This window comes from Eucyclogobius newberryi, unplaced genomic scaffold (assembly GCF_026437365.1).
Source record: "Eucyclogobius newberryi isolate DKJ021-1_F unplaced genomic scaffold, fEucNew1.0.hap1 SCAF_20, whole genome shotgun sequence".
Classification (NCBI taxonomy): Eukaryota; Metazoa; Chordata; class Actinopteri; order Gobiiformes; family Gobiidae; genus Eucyclogobius; species Eucyclogobius newberryi.
In genome coordinates, this window is record NW_027315835.1 from 23,860,020 (window position 1) to 23,874,224 (window position 14,205).

Consider the following 14,205-nt stretch of genomic DNA (forward strand, 5'->3'; position numbering starts at 1 on the left):
CAGTAAAATTCTTAAGGGAAACAAAGCTGATCACATGCAATGGTATTTATTTATTTATTTATTTATTTGTCTATGGGAGTTTTTATTTATTTATAGGAGATCTTCTACTGAAAGTGTTTTTCAGACTTCCTATAAGTGATCTGTTCTACTGTATCTACCTCTGTATCTACCTGCGTTGCACCAATGAAATTTCCCCATGTGGGACAATAAAGGAATATCTTATCTTATCTTATCTTATAAGTGCAGATACTCTGACCCACTCCAGCACAGTAGATGGCGGAAATGCACCTAACGTTGGTTGCCACCCGCCAAAAAAACCCGAGAAGAAGAAAAAGAAGAAGAAGAAGAAAAAGACGGAAGTAGATATTTGAACAAAATAAACCCATGGATCTGATAAACCAGGATATATATATTTTTATTGGCCGATATGCTCTTTATTTTCTTCTTTATCAAAAGTTGGCTGCAGTGTGAAGTCACCGGTGTCGTTAAGAAAAACAACAGAACTCGTAAGTATCACTGAGAATAGAATGCCTTACGTCCTGCGAAATACATACAGGAAGCGTCTGCCATAACCAAACAAAGCTGATCAGCGTACCGTTAAAACACAACTTAAACCGTGTCCAATAGATTACAGGCATTATGAAGCGTGTTTCCGTGTTTCTTATTAATATTGGACTCTGTTTGGACATTTCCTCTTCCATGGTGTACTCCTCATAGTACAATTTGAGGTCTTCAGACTACGTGACCGCGGTCATTCGTATTTCCGTGGTCAATGGCTCGTAAACGTATACAAACAAATCTTAGTCAAGACATCCAAAATGCATCTATAACATTGTCGGTATGAGGACAATGGACTGCAATCTGTGTTTAGTCCGAATGTGCCACAGTTTAGCCTGAGTAATTTGAACGGATCTCTGTGGAATGACGGCTTTTTAGGGACCGTCTCAGACGGTCTGAGAAATTGTGCATAATAATAATAACAATAATAATAACAAGCTGTCCAAAAACGTATATCATATATTTTTTATTTAGATCAATGCAACATCTTGTATTCAATCTACTCAGGGCCCACTCAGAGTAGGATAAATATCTGAGTTCTTGATTCGCAGATTGAGAATGACTCTGGGATGAGTGTCAAAAGGTATTGTAAAAAAAAAAGTGTCCAGATGACTTCAACAGAATCTTTTTCTCACCGACATTGTACTCAATACCAACACTATATTATAAGACCAACTGTTTTCATACTTCTCAAACATCTTCATTTACTTGTCCCTGAGCGTCTGCTTTCTTTATATTGGTAATTTTACAAATTTGGAATTTTAATATATCTGATGCTACATATAGGTCAATAGTGTCACCATTATTTGGTACAGAATGCAGACTACACAAACTCACCAAATTTCTTCATTTACTCATACATAATCTACTACAACCTTTATCTTGGTGGTTTTACCATTTCCATCTCATTACCACATTCTGTTGTCCATTTTGCTCAATAGCGCAACCATTATTGGGCATATAGAATGTAAACTCAATTATCTTAACTTGAGCTACTCAAACTTGATTTTTACTCTACCTTTTATTTTTTGTAATTTCAGTATCTCATGTTATTACAGTATATATGGGTTTATTTGACTCGATAGCACCACTATTAATGAGTGCAGTCAAACCACACAGCTTAGTTTGCACATCCCTGACTACAACCTACTACAGTTACTGTGTGGATTTAACCATTTTCACATTATTATATATTTAATTTAAATGTTTCGTTTTAATTAAACAAAAGAAAAGTTTTTTACATTTGAAAATAAATGTTTGTAACCACAATCTGTGCTGCGCTATTATAAAATAATGTGATTTTCTAGCTTTAAAAAAAAAAAAAATCCTCAAAAATGAAATGAAACAATACTTTCAGGGCTGTCATATCAAACACATCCAAGCTTTTCATGTGATTTTCTTTTACAATCTGGTGCAAAAGCTTTTTGTTATATGTTTAAAATCTCAAATATGTGCTGTTAGTTCAACACAAGTCAGTAACATCTTTGTTTAGGCCATGTGTAAGGGTAAGGGAAATCCTGTTCGGCCGCGTTAACTCATGAAGCAGCGGCATTAAAAACATAAAATAAAATACTCACATTGACCATTAGAATTGCTTACCCTGGTCTCTGCCTCAACTATTCTGTCTTCACAAGATTTTAAGTGGATGAGTCTTGGAGACATGTCTGTCTGGAGTCGCACAGAGTGAGCACACACCAGTGGAATGTAAATAATATTTTATTAAACACAGACGCCACATTCAGAAATGAAGTAGGCCAATCAAACTTAACATTAAGCATTTTACAAAAGGAGTTGTGGTGTACTCAATTACATTTACCGGTACTTTTTAATAACTGTGTACTAAAATTGAAAGTCCTATTACTTGAGTAACAGTATTGTTTCTGTTCTCACCCCGAGTAAATCTCATATTGCCAACATATAACCTTATGTCGACAATATGAAATGGTTTGAACATTTGTTAATTTTAAGACCTTCATAATTAGTTTGTTATTTTTTACATTCACTTCAAATGATAAACCATTCATTTATTTACTCTTAAAATTACTATTACTTGAGTAGAAGTATCTTTAAATTACTCTTGAGTAGGGCTGGGTATCATGGCCAATTTCCTGAATCGATTAATCACGATTCGATTCGATTCAATTGAATCTGCTCTTATATAATGAAAATGGCTCAACTCTGTTACAAAATACAAATGTACTTTATTTTTTCTTTACACCATAAACAGGTTTTAAGTGCAAACTTGTAAATTGGACAGTTTAAACTTCAGCTGTAACAAAACTGTCTCAAGTCTCAAAAGTACAATTTCGAAATATTAAGTAGTTTTTAGACCTGCTTGTGAGGCTCAGTTCAGTGTGACGTGCATCAGCTGCATTATCTCCACTGCACCAACCATTATTTGCAGCGTTGTCCGTCACGACTGCTGGGTCTTTGCTGGTCAGCCCCCCACTCCTGTATGGCCCCCCGCCCCTGTATGGCCCCCCGCTCCTGTATGACCCCCCGCTCCTGTATGGCCCCCCACTCCTGTATGGCCCCCGTCAACATATTAGCTATATTATTAGCGGTGTGGCTCGTCAGGTCACTGTCAGGTCACTGTCAGGTACGACTGCGTTGACCGTGATGTCCAGGTGTCAAGTTATGGCGACTCTCTCTGCAGATTTGGCATTGTCGTTATGATGGCGTCTTTCACACACAAGTACATCATGGGGAGAACTTTCTGTCAGATGTTTACGTTGCACCATAACGTAGTGTGGATCTAGCGCATGAACAAGCCGCTTGTTCATGCGCTAGATTTACGCCCGTACTCGGTCAAGTACGGGCGTAAATCTTTGCATACAAAAGTTGCGATGGCTTCTGTTATCTTTATGACCAGCGGAGAATCGGCTGGTAATGTTAGTGATTCCCCAAGTTTCAGTTGTTTTGCCGGGCGGCTTGTTGTCGGAAGCTAACGTTAGCGTAGTGTGATACCTTGTCAAGTGGTTTCCACTTTGTCCTTTGTTGTTTTAAATCCGAAATGGTTCCAGACGTCAGACTTGAGTTGGGATGGCTCGCTGAGCCGAGTTTTACCTGCGTCTTGCACGCTTGACAAGCGGTCGTAAACGCGCCACTGCTGTGCCACGCACAAGACTACTGGGGTTAACTTCATGGGGGGAAAATCGATCTCATGCCTTATGAGTCGATACTGCAAAATTTTAATGACATCGATCCAAAATCGATTAAATCGATTTTTTTACCCAGCCCTACTCTTGAGTAATTTCCTGGGCCACTATTTTTTTTTATGCAACTTTGCTCTTGGAATGAAATATTGTTACTCTGCCCATCTGTGGTAGTGATGTTGTAGATTTATGCTGTACTTTGTCATTGGGGTAATTTGTAAGCTTTGTACCACATTACTAGACTTTAAATCCAGAATGGACAGCCATGTGCATCACAGAGAAATAAAACACCACGTTTAAAGAGTTGATTAAAGCCTAAAGTAAACCTTTTTGTATAAGTGAACCACCATGTCGCCACAGTCCCTTGCATCATCAACAAAGAGACCATCAGTTGCGCCTCATTGACGCTAGGCTGCTGTAGAACTTCTCAACTGGTCTGGCCCTTCAGAGCCAGACCAGTTGAGAAGTCTGGCTCTGAAGGTAATAAACTCCTTACACTTGGATTCCCTGACTGCTCATCTTGACACGGCTGGTACAAAAACATAAAAACATTAGAGTTGGGTTTCAATTCAAATTTCAAGAATCGATTCGATTCCGATTTTTACGTTTCAAAATCGATTTTTTTCCGATTTTCTCAGATTCCATCCGATTCAATCCGATTTCGATCTGATTTCCGATTCGATCAGATTTCGATTCGATCCGGGGGTTAATGTTATTAAAAATGAAAAATGTATTTGAACCGTTTCCTTCACTTCATGACTGTGTAGAGAAGCAACATATTAAAACTAGTATTATATCAATATTAAACAGCAAATCTTACAAGTATTGGTAGTTACTGATGGCTGGAAGACTGATGAAAAGGTTAAGGGTTCTTGAAGGTAGATTGCTACCTTCAAGAAAGATAATTCAGGACAATAAATGGAGGACATCATTGAGGTGACTACATCTGCAACAGTGGATTCCTACTGGGACACTAACCAGTGCATTATTATTATGCTTGAAAATAATTAAGAATTCACCCAAAAGCGGTTGCTACCAAAAGCATTTTTATTTTAAAACTGCTCACACACTGCCAGTACTGAAACTGGAAGTATAAAATGTAAACGTTTAGCATTTTTCAAAAAGTTTATTTATTTTTTTTACAAAATTATTATTATTATTATTTTTAATTTAAAAAATAAATAAATAAATCGATCTATGGATGTACAAATCGATAATCGGTCATTAATATGCAGATCGATTACAAATCGGAAAATCGATTTTTTTCAACCCAGCTCTAAAAAACATAGGTTAGACAGTTCATTTGATAAAGTAATACAGTCAAAATGTTTAAACTAGGGTGTGGAAACAATCACACTGTAGTATTCGTACACTAGAGTATTTTTCATGCAGTTGAAATTGTTTTAAAGGAATAAGAGGATTTTTCGCCAATTTGTGAAAATGCATGCGCACTCACCCCCCACCCTCCTGTTCTTCCCAAGAGGCCGCCTCCCATCAAACCTCGTGCGGAAGCATGCAACAGCCCCACTGCTACACGTGCGTTTGTTTATTAGCGCGACGGATTGCATCTCTCGTCTCCATTTCCTTCTCTTCTGAGCCAGCTGGAACACAGTCTTTCTCTGTCGTCATTTTTTACTGTACGCCGAAGGAACTTGCTAAACACACACCGGCATATCAACCATGCATGCGCAGCCAGGGAATCGTGCTGCTATACGAGGAATGATTGACATCTGGGAGAACTACTCTGCTGTCCACGTCACAAGAAAATGAGACTCAGATTGTGTCCCAAAAATCCTCTATTATTCCTTTAACTCAAATTTGATTTGATCTTGGCTGAAAGTTTTCTGATGATTCTAAACAATGCCCACACCGGTCTCCTCTCTACACATAAACACACACACAAACAACACAGATTCTGTGGGTGAGATTCCTCCACTGTGCGTCTTTTCCTCCTCCAGCGTACAGCCTGCTCTTTCTTGTGTACAGTATGCAGCTTTACTGAAGTGACAATTTGAAAGTTATTTGTAATTTGCCCAAATGAAAATATTAAATGCCACTATCAATGTGCAGTCCTATTTATTTACAGGTTGAGCACCTGCTCATGTTACTGCTGAACAGAAAAATTGTAGTCACTTTAGGGTTAACTACACATACGCAGGTCTAAAAAACACTAACATTTATTTATTGAATCATCCACATGCAAAACTGTTTTGTCATTTTCTTTTACCACTAAGGGGTGTTATGGTTTCCACTAATATAATTCAATCTAGATGTTATTAGGCCCAAGCCGAAGGATGAGAATCGTCCCGCCGAGGGACTTATTAAAATTCTATCACAGGGCCGGAAAAACGCAAAAATCAAATAGTAAACAAGGACGAATATGCCTGTGAGTGGTATTAAAAATTATAAAAATTATATTATGACCCTGCCCTAAATCATACAGGATGTTTGCTGACAAAAGTGCACCACGTCATACTTTTGGCAATTCCCCCTACAGTTTTCATCGAAAGCAGTTATCATCATTATCAGTTTGAAGCTAATATGCTTTCAGCAGTGGTCATAGTGAATTTCAAACAAAATAAAAATGTTAAAAAATATAATATATATATATATATATATATATATATATGTTTCTTAAACATTTTTTTCTAGGAAAACTTAGTCAAGAGTTTGTGAAGATTTCCAAACTGAATACAATGATATGGCTCTTTAGCGTCCTCTCCAAATTGGATTTTCATTAGCTCGCCACCATTTGCATATCAATGCGTTCAGAAAAAATTAAATAAACCATGTTTAAGAAACTGCAATTTTGTTTAAAATTCACGATGACCATACCCAAAGGCGTATCGGCTTCAAATTTATAACATTACATTGTTCGTGGGTTTTGTGTCCAAATTTGAAATGTTTTTAATGAAAACTGTAGCAAGAGATGCCAAAAGTACGACAAGGTGTTTTGTCAGCGCTGTGTTTGATCCAACTTACTGTATAATTAAGGGCGGGGCCATTTTTTACATTTTCTCACATTAACAATTTTTTGGAGTGAGCGTCATATTTTTACTGCAACTTTTTTGGCCTCTCGCTCATTGGCCCCATGTTAATTCATTCAGAAGTGGCGTTACTGAGCCGTCAATATTTTTTTCACGGTGTCTTGAGATCTTCACTGAGGTCTAATTTTCAACCACTCACGGGCTAATTTGTCCATGTTTACTACTCGATTTTTATTTTTTTTCCGGCCCCCAGATACAATTTCCCCTCACTGGAACCCTTCTCGTCCTTCGGCTCGGGCCTAGTAAGGGAAACTATTTTTTTGACAATTTTTTTGTCCACTAATAAGTTAGAGTCACGTAATTTTGTCACATTGGTGTGAAAAAAAAAAATCAAATATCAAATAAAAAAACACTTTTCTGTCAAATATACGCTATTGAATCTATTATTTAATTAATTTCATGTCATCTTTATTAAGGATACAAGTGCAGACAGATGTTAGACAGTTAAAAAATTGAAACTGGATTAAAACATGCTGAGGGCCACATCTTGCCCCTGGGGCCACAAATGCCCAGGTCTGGCCAAAAAAAAAAAAAAATTATATATATATATTTTTAATATTTAATATTACTTGGCATGTTTGACGGGCCGGATTTTGCCCACCCCTGATCTAGAAAGTGCATACTTAATCATTGATAACTGGAAATTCTACGAATCCTTACGTAGACCATACACATTATTTTACCTTTTTGTCTTCCAGCACAGGTTCCATGTTTCGGTTATTAACCAGAGAAGAGGAAAAGCACTTCAACGAGATCTCCTCACTCAGACAGGCGGTGCTACAAGACGATGACCAGCACCTGGACACGATGCTGTGCCAAGAAATCTACAAGAAGGTCATCAACTTTAGAGCAGGCTGGGGGGTGTCAGACACTCCTCTTCATGCTGCTGTCTCCAAGGGCCACTTGAGCTGCATGCGGGTGCTGCTAGCTCATGGTGCTTTGGTGGACAGCCTAAACGTCAAAGCCCAAACTCCTCTGTTTAGAGCTGCTAGCGCTAGATACCTCCACTGCCTTCTGGCCCTGCTTCAAGCTGGGGCCAATCCAAATGGGAATCCTAAACACTTCACCTCCCCGGTGCTCACAGCGGCAAAGGAAGGTGCCAAGGATGTATTGCAAATGCTGCTCGAATACGGCGCGGAGGTGAATGACCGCTCCAAACTAGTGATTTTCAGCACTATTACAAAAGTAACTAGCGGACCCCTGTACCTGGCAGCGGTGTATGGGCACATAGACTGCTTCAAGTTGTTGCTGCAGTACGGGGCCGATCCTGATTATAACTGCATAGACCCCGAGGTGCTGAGCCTGATGCAGCCCAAGACGGTGTTGGAGATGTGCTTGCGACACGGGTGTGGGGTGGAGTACATTCAGCTTCTCATAGACTTCGGTGCTAACGTCTACCTCCCCACGCTGATCATCGAGAAGTCCACCAAACAGAATGAGGCACTGGAGCTGCTGCTCAGAGAGAGAGGTACATTACTTTTTACTATTAAGAATAAGTGGTATCAGTGCTACTATAGGATATTTCAACAGTTCCCTTTGAAGCAGATGGGGAACTTTACTGATCTTTTTTGAAGCGATCCAAAAGGGGCTGTGAGTGGTACTAGCTATTGGAATCTGTAGCTCGCTTTTGTCTCCAGGAAAGTGGGTGAAAACAGAATGGCAAAAAGCAGATATGAATAGATATTTCTAAAGCGCTAACTTGATCTTGTAATAAATCGTATTTCCAGTGGAACTGCTTAATTCGACCGTTTTTGATCATTGTTTTCAGCTATACCATCGGTGGCATATTCGGCTCGACCTGGTTTTGTTACCTGTAGCTGGTTTATATAAAGTCACTCAGCTCGACCTGATCCTGTGGTTTCTCCCTTTACATAGCGGGTCATTTGTGGCGTTCGACCTTACCCCGCTGCGCCCCTCTTATCGGGGTACTGGTTTTGTGTTATAGAGTCGCTAGTGGCATTCCACTCGACCAGAATCCATTGGTCGAGTGGAGTCCCTGTGTTGCCGGTTCTGCCTAGCGCCGCTCCAGCCTGACAATGAGCATGATCACTGCCCTTCTTTTCTTTGGGTGGATTTTTTTCGGGATGCCCTCTCTGATGATGCTTGCTCCAATTTTTCCCTTATGCCCCGATCTGTGCGTGTGGCGCGCTTGGCTCCTTTCAAAGACGCTTGTTGGATTCAATGTATGTGAGAAAACAAGGAAGAGCAACAACACGATGTGGTCGTATGAAAAATAATTTATTCCCTAACAATTTACAGGCTAATACAAATTGTTCAGCGTAAACTAGAAGAATTTCCACCAGGTGCTCTGCTTTGAACATTTTCCCTCACGCTCTTAAGACAAAGAACATGAATTTTAATGAAGGTTGAATACCTCGCAGTACTTTTCCACAAAGATCTTCTTTATCGCTCCGGTTCCTAATATGGTCTTGTTGTGGTCAGAAAACCGGTGGGGGCTAAATAAAAGTATTAATCTTCCAAGACCGGTGCAAGGGAGTAACATACAAGGGACCTTGAGTCTATGAGAAAGGAGCAGACAGGGCAAGAATATATATTTAATATATATGTATTTGCAGTATGTGTGTGAAGCCATTATCACCATATTGAAGGTTTATTAATGCATTACAATATTGAAAGTTTAACAACACGCTTCAGACTGGTTGGTTGTGGCGCCTCAGTGTCAATTACCGGCTGGCCAGAGTGGGGGTCCATGGCTACTCAAGCAGCGTCCCCCATAATCACCAGTGTTTTTCAGACTTCCTATAAGTGATCTGTTCTTTTCTTCTGTATCTGCCTCTGTATCTTCCTGCGTTGCACCAATAAAATTTCCCCATGTGGGACAATAAAGGATTATCTTATCTTATTTAAGAAAATGAAGGGCTCCGGGAAATTAGCAGCGCAAGTGTGCACGCTGACATCCGAACAGGCCAAAAGTGGGTCGCTCGAGAATCTCCAGACTGATGCCAGTCAGGTGGCGGCACAACGGCATGAGCATGACACAGCCTCAAAGTATGATTACGTCATATCTGTGGCTGTTTCAGTCAGCTGGAGACTGACCTTCTAAGCTCCTAAGAATGTCTGAATCTGGGTAACTCAGGCTGACAGTGATGACACAGCTGCTATACGGACGGCACTTTCCCGCTTGTAGCTAGCATGCGCTCTCTCAAGATTTGTATGGCAAGGAAAGAAACCTCAAACTCTACAATTATCAAAATAAAAAGGAGGCTGGAGTAATTTTTTTGTCTGAAAAATTACAACATGGAAGAAGCAAATCAAAACATACAAACAAACCAACAAAGATGTTAAAATCTTGGCTTGGATGGATGGCTTACGGCCAAGGTTTTGTACCAAATAGTACTGATATTCAAGATCTGGATTTCAAAAGGTATACTTTTTTTTCGCCACATTGTAAAAGACTATGTGAAAAGCTTTGATATGTTGAATGACTTGGAGAAACAAGACTTTTACAGTACAAATAAGAAAGAAATTTAACAAAGCAATGACCAATTATAACATCTGACTGAACTTTTTACCAAGGCATTTTAATCTAAATGTCCTGTTGCTCAAAAATATTGGACTGAAATTCCATCCCACTCAATTTTAGAACTATGTTTTTTGGCCTCAAAACTCCTGCCATGTTTAGGGCTTATTTTTGTGCTTATATTTTTAATATTATTTTTAACATATCTAGTATTTTCCAAAATTGTCCTCGATCTCTTTAAACTGTACTCTTTTGTTTAACGTGTCATTTTGCTTGTGTTTTTAGGAACTCCAAAGAGCTTGACTTCACATTGCAGACTCGCCCTACGCAAACATCTCCGGAAGATTAACAAGACCAATTGCATCGACCAGCTGGACATGCCCCCCAGTATTATCCAGTATCTTCAACACAAGCCACCCCCATTCCCTGTGCTAAAATTTGCAGAGCAAAAAGACTCAGAACTCCAATAATGTACTGCTAATGAAGCTGCAGTTCTTTGCTAACCTAGCCTGAACTGATAGGAGTATAGGGCCAAAAAAAAAAAAGAAGAAAAAAAAAAGTGCAGCACTACGAGAATAATTATTAAATAATGAGAAAAAATATGTTAATTCATGAGAAAGTCGTAGCTTAGGGGCCGGTGTCAATGTTCCGATTGAAAGTGACGTGAGCGGTTCACATTCAACACGCAAGGACACAAAAGAACGGGCTTGGATGAGTTGACAGTTTAGAACTACATAAAAGCCTGCATTAGATGTTAAAGTATTTCCTGGCCTTTAAAACAATGTGTGTGTGTGTGTGTGAATGATGCGTAACAGGAAAGGTGTTGCTATAAACGGCAGTGTCTTGTCTTGTAATAAACAAACTGTTGGATAAACGCTTTACTTTCTCCATGGTGTATCCGTAATGCACCATGGGCTCATACAGCAGCCGTGCTTCGTGCCACAGCTGCAGCCTCGGTGTTATATTCACACATGTTCTGCTCCTCTAGTGTTGTTTCTCTATGTGGGCACTACAATCACTATTCTTACGTGCTCATAGTGTGCATTTAAGTTTTATGCACCGATTCTAACCTTCTTGTCATCCCTTGGACAAACTCAATAAAACACACAGAACACAAAACTGCTGTCTGCAGTCTTCCACTCCGCTCCTGTCTAGCACTGGGGTCGCGGCACAGCAAAAAAAGCTACATGTTTTATGCACACGCCATCATCCATACATCATGGCATGAGCGCAACTCCAACACACACAAGCACCCAACACCGGAGTATGTCATTTTACAGGTCCAGGACCTTGGGGGACACTGCACCGGGGAAAATGATTGTTTGTGATGTCTAAAAGGCCCGCATTATAAAGATCGACATCTATTGTTTGATTCAACTTTTAACCATCATCATTTGCGTCCTGGCGGTGGTGTATTTAAATGTATAATGAAGATTCCAGACAGATGCATTTGACTAAGTGTATTGACTTGTCAGATCGGCTTCATAGCTTAATACACAGTGCATACAAAACAGAGCGCTGTTACTGGACTGTACTAAGGGGGAGCCCGTAACATGGTGCTGAAAGTGAAACGCGTATCGGCCTTTATTCTCTTTAAATTATGAGATTATTCTCATTATAATCTCATTAATGACTTTATTCTCGTAGTGCCCCGGATTTTTTTGGGGGGGTTGGCCCTTATACTCTGTTGTAGATAGCGGACGGTTGAGTAAATAATAAAAACAGCTTGGTGGGTAGAGTTGGTAAAATTGTACACAAATAGGAGGACAGTTTCTTCAAAGTAGTGGTTGAAGAACTTACAGTTTGTAACTAACTTGAGTAACTAAACGGACTGGAAGTAAAATCAGATACATTTGTTAAAGTTACTGTAATTGGAAAGATAGAATACTAAATAATGAACTAAATCTGGACCTTTCAAAAGAGGGACACAAACATTTGAAAAACTAAATATCTGAAGGAGCGGTGCCAGAAACACAAATGCGCAAATCATTAAATATTGTCATTAGTCTACAAGTGGCAAAAACTGGCTGCACACTAGAGGATATTATCATCTGTGAATTCAAGACATGACACAAAGTTTACTAACCACAGACATGAGGACATGTTGCACACTCAAATGGAGCACAGCCACACCACACGCTTGGAGATTTCAGGAATGGTAACATACCAGCAAATGAGAGCTCAAGTGTGCAAAAGGGCAACAAAAACTTTTACAGATGGATACGGGGTGAGCATGAGCTGCGCTCTTTTAGAGAAAAATAAAACAAAATTAAGAAATGTGTGTGGATTAAACCCTGCAATAATATATTCACTGGAGGCAAGGCGCTGTTACAGCCACTGTAGTGATGAATAATGAAAATGTTTGCACAAATTCTGTTCTGTTCATTCTTGCTATTTCTAAAAGAGTCGTCACCAGGCAATAAAGACTTGGGAAGAGGAACCAACACGATATCTTCAATTAAGAGTACGATTTTACTAAAGTTACAAACATGTAACTGAGTTCTCACACCTGTTGAAACAATATTGTTATTGCTGTCAAATATGAACAAAAAAGACTGGAAAAGGGGCCCTCGCACTCGAGAATCATCATTGGTGCTGCCATGATATTTATGATATATTTTGTAGTATTTCAAAAGGAGGTTGGAAAAGAAAGCGTGGTTCCAGGAGCCCAAAGATCTTCATCTCATCGTTTATTATTATTTATTGAGGGCACTTTAGGCCACATAATTTAAGACACACTGTGGACCTAATGGAACTTGACTTTAGTCTATTCCAGTTGATTATAATTGAAATGTATAAATAGTTGACAGGAAATTTGGTACAGAGAGGAAATGCTGTACAACAGCCTTGAAAATGTAATTTTACATACTGACCTGTAGATGGCAGAAGAGTCAAGACAATGTAAAGGTCAGAAATGTATGACTGTGTATTAAGTATTTCTCACACTGTGTTTTTGTAACTTTGGCGTCATAACATTTTGCGTTTAGAATCATGTGACTTGATGAAAAAACAAATTGAGAAATTAATATTATGAAAATAAAATATTTCTATGATCAGTAATGGCATTAGGGTTTAAAATCACAAAATGTTTCTAATTGAGATCCAATTATCTAAAACAGCTTTAAGAAGAAATAACATTTTTTAGCAGTTATGCGTTATTGCCCCAAATGATAAACATTGATTATTCTTATTTTATTAAACATGATTACTATGAAATTTCCCGCTAGAAATAATTACAGAATTGGAAAATATGCACCAAGTATTTCCCTTGTAAACACCTTATTTGGTCCCTTTTGAATAATTCATTGGCATCATAGCATTGCCAAGATGACATTAACCCAGCCCAACATCCAGTGACATCATCACCACGAAGCCCAGGATGGACGTCCACGAGGCCAGCTTCCCGTTCCCACTGGAGACAAGAGAGATGAACATAAGTCTGTTTTCATTTCCAATATCTGGTTAATTAGAACAGAGTGAACAGAGGCTTTTGTGGCTTCTAATAGAGAACACAAACTCGGCATGATGCCAAAATTGCAGCACCTTAGTGACCCATGGGAAGCGGCTCAAGATCCAATGTGCTTAAATCTTTTGTTTCCATGAATGAAATTTACATTTTCTTATATCTGAAGTATGCTGCTCTTTCCTTATCCTGTGTTCTGATTGGTCGGCGGGCGCTAACCTCTGCTCTGTGAACACGCATGGCTTCATTCAGAAACTCTTGGGTTGACAAGAGTGAGTTGTGAACACACTTTTCAGAACATCTTATCCAGAGACGCTCACGTCTAGGTTAATCGCAGCTTGGATGTATTATATTAGGATAGGGTGTGGCTGGCCGCAGCATGTCGTTACAACCCCCAGTGGCCACTCCCCTGGTACTGCAGCTAAAGAAATCGTGCGTCCAGAAAGCTTTTTTTCCCTAGAGCGCAATGTAACGAAAAACTGCTCGTGTTCGGCTGACAGG

General features: G+C 39.3%; 2 protein-coding genes across 4 annotated transcripts in view; one reads left to right on the forward strand and one right to left on the reverse strand.

Annotated features, from left to right (window-relative positions):
• The first annotated feature begins 367 nt into the window (after window positions 1-367).
• Window positions 368-11,021, forward strand: LOC140369093 (ankyrin repeat and SOCS box protein 12-like). 2 transcript variants are annotated; one of them, XM_072456336.1, is made up of 3 exons: window positions 368-506; window positions 7,464-8,228; window positions 10,527-11,021. In XM_072456336.1, the coding sequence occupies exons 1-3, from the start codon at window positions 428-430 to the stop codon at window positions 10,709-10,711; spliced, it is 1,029 nt and encodes a 342-aa protein (XP_072312437.1). In that variant the 5' UTR covers window positions 368-427; the 3' UTR covers window positions 10,712-11,021. The 2 variants fall into 2 exon arrangements, with proteins under 2 accessions (XP_072312437.1, XP_072312438.1); XM_072456337.1 differs by having other exon boundaries at window positions 386-506; window positions 7,459-8,228; window positions 10,527-11,007.
• A 2,460-nt stretch (window positions 11,022-13,481) lies between these two features.
• LOC140369095 (zinc transporter ZIP11-like) overlaps window positions 13,482-14,205 on the reverse strand; it is a 117,749-nt gene continuing 117,025 nt past the window's right edge. For both annotated transcript variants that reach the window (XM_072456338.1, XM_072456339.1), the window contains exon 10: window positions 13,482-13,653. In XM_072456338.1, the coding sequence (XP_072312439.1) occupies window positions 13,575-13,653 (79 nt within the window). In that variant the 3' untranslated portion in view covers window positions 13,482-13,574. The remainder of the gene's footprint in view (window positions 13,654-14,205) is intronic.